Source organism: Glycine soja, chromosome 5 (assembly GCF_004193775.1).
Source record: "Glycine soja cultivar W05 chromosome 5, ASM419377v2, whole genome shotgun sequence".
Classification (NCBI taxonomy): Eukaryota; Viridiplantae; Streptophyta; class Magnoliopsida; order Fabales; family Fabaceae; genus Glycine; species Glycine soja.
The window spans coordinates 10887602-10893660 of NC_041006.1; the positions used below are offsets into that span (position 1 = coordinate 10887602).

General features: G+C 34.4%; 1 protein-coding gene across 1 annotated transcript; it reads left to right on the forward strand.

The window, feature by feature from the left end:
* Positions 1 to 401: 401 nt before the first annotated feature.
* Positions 402 to 4920, forward strand: LOC114412317 (mitochondrial import receptor subunit TOM20-like). Its single transcript, XM_028376150.1, has 6 exons — positions 402 to 658; positions 998 to 1076; positions 1548 to 1717; positions 1821 to 1868; positions 3727 to 3828; positions 4526 to 4920. Exons 1-6 carry the CDS (start codon positions 560 to 562, stop codon positions 4658 to 4660), a joined length of 633 nt encoding a protein of 210 aa, XP_028231951.1. The 5' UTR covers positions 402 to 559; the 3' UTR covers positions 4661 to 4920.
* The last annotated feature ends 1139 nt before the right edge of the window (positions 4921 to 6059 follow it).

Genomic DNA, 6059 nt, shown 5'->3' on the forward strand with positions numbered 1-6059 from the left:
TAACAAATATCTCTGAGTGTCATGTAGGATGCCTCATATATTTTACGAGTCCTGTACAATAAAAAAATTATTTCAAAATTATCATTGTTCCATCATACATGAAAATTTCCTTTTAAATTTGAGCCTAAACAAATTGAAGTTGGTTTTATGAAGAGTTATTCAATATAGTTTCTAATTTTAATTACACTTTATTTATTTTTAAATTTTGAAATATTTTGAAAAGCTGAAAGTGATTTTTTTTAAAAAAATAGAATCACAAGAAACATATTAATTGTGATTCCAATAAAATTATTTCTAAAATAAAATTTACATGAGAAAAAAAATTGAGTATTTTTTATTTAAAAATTAGAGAAAAGATAAGGTTTGATTGTGATTCGAGAAAACAGACGGAAATTTCTCTTTTTCTTTTCCGACCACGTCTCTCCACGTAGGTCTGTACTAGTCACACTATCCTCTTTCATAAGAGGAAGTGCAGAGATTCATTGACTTTCAAAAACCCAAAACCCTAAAAAGCGCAAGAAAACAAAATCCCCAAAATATCTCTCGCTCTGAAACCGCCATGGATTTGCAGCAGAGCGAGTTCGATCGCCTCCTGTTCTTCGAGCACGCTCGTAAGGCCGCAGAAGCCGAATACGAGAAGAACCCTCTCGACGCTGATGTTCGTTTATTTTTTTCGCTTTTTATTTCATTTTTTTGTTTTTAGATTCGTCGTTTCGTTCGAACTCCGAAAAGTTTTCTCTAAGGATCGATTCATGATTGCTTTTTTTAGATTTTCATCGCATTTAATCTGTTGTTTTATTTTCATGTAAATTGGTGGTTGCTTGCTAGATTGGGAAATGGATTTTTTTTTGCAATTTTAGGAAAAAAAATCGTTTTTCTTTCCTAATCTTTTTGTTTTATTTTCATATGATTTGTTTGCTGCTTGTTTGATTGGGAAATGGACTGTTTTTGCGATTTTTGAAATAATTATTTGGTTTGTTTTCCCTAATCTCTGCAGAACTTAACAAGATGGGGTGGAGCTTTATTAGAGTTGTCTCAGTTTCAGAGTTTTCCTGAATCGAAGAAAATGACCCAAGGTACTGCTTATTCACTATGCCCTAGGTAATTTTTTACTCTGTTTTTTTTTTTGGTTTAATTAAGGGCCCGTTTGTCACAGTTTTTTTTCCATAAAATATCATCTTTTTTATATTAAATATCGTTTTAAAAAGTTTTCCATCGCTTCAGCTTTTCAAAATAATCAGAAGATGGAAAGAATCTAAAATCTATTAAAATCAAAACCTATTTTGAATAGTTTCTCATAAAATCAGTTGTTTTGTTTTTTAATTGTTAACAGATTTAACTTGTGTTTTTGTATGTAAAAATATATAAATCATAAACTTTTTTTTATAATATGTAACAAATGTGCCCTAAATTTGTTTGAACTTGAAATTATCAAATCACCAAGTTAATTTTCGTTTTTCAGGTTTTTGAATGGACCATATAATGATGCAGTGAGTATTTCTGAGCTTATGATTTTGAATTTTCATTTGTGTTTTGTGGATTTGCAGAGGCTGTTTCAAAGCTAGAGGAGGCGCTTGCGGTGAATCCCAAGAAGCATGACACTCTTTGGTGCCTGGGAAATGCTCACACTTCACAAGCATTTTTAATTCCAGACCAGGACGAGGCCAAGGTTTATTTTGATAAGGCAGCTGAGTACTTTCAGCAAGCTGTTGATGAGGTACTTTTTTTGGTTCAGTGTTAATGACAGTCTAAGTGATGTTTTGTGAGAATTGTTTTACTTGTAGAAATAAAGTGTAATGGAATAGTTTTGTTTTATGTAGGATCCTTCGAATGAACTTTACCGCAAATCATTGGAAGTGGCTGCTAAGGTATGTTCTGTATTGTAGTGTATTAGTTTTGTACCATTATCATATTGCCTAAATTACTCATTTGTCATCTACTTTGTTTTTGGAAGCTGCAATGGAATATAGAAATGGGTGTTACAATTTGTTCAGTTTTGTTGTCATTGGTTTTTTCATCTGTTTCATGTCTTGATTGACAAAACTAAGTGAGATATATGGATTTTAAATGCTTTTACAACACTGAGTAAGGAGCCCTGCAAATACGGTGTGGTAATTTGTAAAATGGTTCTGATATCTGTGTTTATGCATGAAAGTATGAGACTGCCTTGACTTGTTGATTGTGAATAAATCCATGTTGACCAGATTTGCATGAATCTTGATGCTATTCATGTGATTTGATCCCAATTCAGAAAGCTGCCATTATAGATCACACAATTGTTTTGGGAGAGTCACCAGATTTGCATTTTCTGTGATGTGTACGAATCTTGGACCAACAGGTTGCATCTTTTATCCAGGTTGTGTCCTTGGCAACCCAATTTCAAGAGCCAACTATTTTTTTCCCAAAGTTTTTTATGAAGGTGATGAGAATGTGTCAAACCTTTTGATCTGTTTGTGTTAAGAAACGTAACCTTATTCTTTTGCCCCCACCCCCTCCTTCCTCTCCACTGCTGTGTTTTGAGTTTGCTAATGTGCTGTGCATGTATAGACTGTGTAGTACAATGTATAATATATGTTGACTACTATTCTGTATAATGAATAGCATTAATTTTGAAGTTTATATTTCAGATTGTTAACTATGGAGTGTGATGTTTGACTATAAAATGTTAATGTCTAGATGTAGAAATGTACAAGCATAAATTTGGTCAGAATCAGTGATTGAGATTTTCTTACTGAAATTTTAATACGGTGTTCATAGTTATCAATCAGAAAATCACTATCACAGTGCTTGGAAAAGTCACAGAGGAGTTGGAACCGAGTGTTTCTCTGTCATGGTGAATTGTGGATGCTATTGCAGCCAATAGTAGGCCACTTCATGGTTATGGCAGTCGCTATTTCACTCTGAGAAGCCCCAAAATGCCCCAATTTTTTTATCCTTCCCTCCCATTTTCAGATTTTTATTTTTGGGTCATTTTGGTCTCTTCTGTAAGACTTAATAGGGTTTGAAGAACTCAGACCAGCCACTCCCTCATATACTTCTTTCTTCCTTTGTTTTTTCTCTTTTCTTCACTTCTTCCTGGGACATTTTGTGGCCAATGTCACTTTCTGATTATGATGATTTAACATGTGGAGTTGGTGCTGGTGAGCCTTCAACCTACACTTGGCAGCAACCAAGATTGAAGAAAGTCACTGCTAGTTCTAAAAGGGAATTGTACAAGATGAAGAGGAAGATGATGTAGAAATTAAAGGAGAAAGAACACATCTACAAATCTAGTTGTGAGGAGAGTTGTTAGGAACTAAGTAAAAATGGGAAAGAAAAGAAAGATTTTATTAAATTAGTGTAAGGAATGGAAAATAGAAGGGAGATCTCTCCCCCAAAGGTTTCCTCTTCACAAAAGGGCTTTCCATTCACAAAGGATTGATAACCATGATCATGCTGCTAGTCAACTGGTTTCTGTTTGTGGTTTTGCTATGGGTCAAGAAGTTGGGTTTGTTGGTTTCAGAGGAATTAGGCTATTCTTTAAACCTGATCTGTTCCTTTTTTTAATATTGCTTTGTATTTTCTGTCCTGTGTTTTTCTATGGTACCTTATCCCCCACCTTTCCCTTTCCTTTTATGTTCTCTTTGTTGCTAGAATAATCTTTGTTTCTTCATTAAAAGGAAAATGTTCAGCAACTTGTTCTCAGATTGGCTACTGGGTCATTCAATTACTAATGTCATTTTTCAGGCTCCTGAGCTGCATGTAGAAATCCATAAGCATGGATTTGGTCAGCAGCAGCAGCAGCAGGCAGCAGCAACAGCTGGATCTTCTACTTCTGCTTCGACAAATGTAATACTTAAAAGATTTTGTTGCCTGTCTTTACCCTGTGATTATTCTGTATCAGGCTTTTGTAGCTAATTTGTTTGTATATTTTTCTCATGATTTTTCTGAGATTTAATAATTTTAAATTTAAAATTTCTTCCATATATGCAATGTTCTCTGACTGAGGACACATTCAAGGAGTGTTGATGCAGTGAGAAATAAAGGAGTTTGTTGACTGGAATGTATGGTGTCATTTCGTTGACAATTAATGGTCTTAAATGTTAATTTTTGTATGATAATTTTGTTTTTTTGTAGTGAGTAGGAACTAGGTGACTAAGGTATGCGGGGCACAAATTTTATAGGATGGGCTCATACTTTCTATCATCACAGCACTTAATTGACTTTGTATGCATCTTAATTATCTAAGTGTATACAGGCTGAGATAGATTGGATTAATGTCGGTGGATTTTTTCTTTGAAGAGAATACTATATGTATTTTATTTTTTTGATAAAAAAATAGAGAACTAATCTTTCAACTGGTCTTGATATAAGTGCTATTTGTATATTTTGGGTTAGACTTGGCTCTTGCACTGCTAGTTATTTATATCTGTATTTTGGTTAAGCACGCCTTGTGCTACAAAAATCGCATTGAAGGCAGATAGCGTCTGATCTTCGTATTTGAGTTGTGTTCATTTATCACCTAATTTGTTTGGTTATTTTTCAGACTCAGAAGAAAAAGAAGAGCAGTGATCTGAAGTATGACATATTTGGATGGATAATTCTGGCAGTCGGCATTGTTGCATGGGTGGGATTTGCAAAATCGAACCTGCCACCACCTCCCCCTCCACCTCCTCGATAAGTGGAGCCATTTGATTTTATCTCATACATTATTGATTATTGAGAATGATATTTGATTTCGGGCAGTGCCGTTTATTTAGTTTTTTTTGACAGTAGTAATGGTTGTCATGGGGCTTATCTTATCCATCATGCGAAATTTTATCTTACCGTGGGTTGAGCAGTTAAAATGTCCGGCTTAGATCTTTGCTAGTATTTGCAAAATCGAAATCATTGCCATTTGCCATCAGGCAAGTATTGAATATAATAAGAATTTTGCTGCAAGGTTTCGGTTTTTCATTGATGGCTCAACTTAATTGAGCTCTTTTTTGGAGGACAGTTGCTGGGTGGTTGCATAGAAGCATTGTAAGTAGTTGCATTAAGTCATTGGTATTAGACACCGTTGCTAGGATGAATTAGTGACTGTTTGGTGAATATTCAAAATTAGTTTTATTCAACTTTTTTAAAAAATGGGATCTTAAGTTTTTCTGATAAAAAAGGCTCTTAAGTTTTAATGGAGACCATAATGTTCTTTGATTAGAATAATTCGGGTTAAATATTTTAACATGCCCCTTTTTGGGACATAAATTGAGATGGATACTAAATGGTCTTAAAGAATTGAAGTTCCTGGTTTGATTTTGCTTTGTCTTCCCAAACCTCGTGAATGGCGACGCTGGCTAGCGTGCGTCATCCCCCCAGGGGTATTCACGGTGGGACAGTATTTTGGAAGGATTGCAGGATGGGAAACAAATATGGTCCCTTAGATATGGACCATTTAAAATTAGTGGCTAAAATAAGTGATGGACTACGATGGGAATATTACGCTAGAATATAGTAAAAAATAAATTGAATAAATGACTTAAAATTTTTAATTTTCTTTTTTTTTTTTCTCTTTCCGGGAACACCCTTATTTTTCCTCATCTGTCCCCTCCTCCCTCCTTCATCGCTCCATCTTCATTCTTCTACTCACCCAAATCGAAAAACACTATCCATCAACAAAAAATGATTTTTTTTAATCCCAACTATGAATCAAATAAAAGAATTTGAAGTTCTTGAACAAACAAGGAAACTCAATGAAATGAATGAATTAAGATGAGCATGGAAGTCATGTTTTTCATTATTAGGGAAAGAAATTACAAGAAGGAAGATGATTATAAATTCTGGCTTGAAAATGCTTCCTAACCACCAGTTGCTAATTATAGCTTCTACCCACTAATTGCCTAACAACTTGCCAAATGGGGAAAACTAACAGAATCAAATAACTAACTTTGGACATGTCAGTTAGCTCCTAACTACCTTCCTAAGCTTGTATCAATTCCTTCCACCCAAAAGAATTCTTGTCCTCAAGGATTAAAGTGAGGAAACTTTTGCCTCAAGTCAGAAAAATTTTCAAGTTGCATCTTCAGGTAGTTGATGTTTTCATT

What these genes read in the sequence shown, in the direction of transcription:
- LOC114412317 (XM_028376150.1), top strand. Translation starts at nt 560, where the DNA reads ATGGATTTGCAGCAGAGCGAGTTCGATCGCCTCCTGTTCTTCGAGCAC. An exon ending in AGAACCCTCTCGACGCTGAT is followed by an intron (nt 659 to 997) that starts GTTCGTTTATTT and finishes TAATCTCTGCAG; the next exon opens with AACTTAACAAGATGGGGTGG. An exon ending in CTACTTCTGCTTCGACAAAT is followed by an intron (nt 3,829 to 4,525) that starts GTAATACTTAAA and finishes GTTATTTTTCAG; the next exon opens with ACTCAGAAGAAAAAGAAGAG.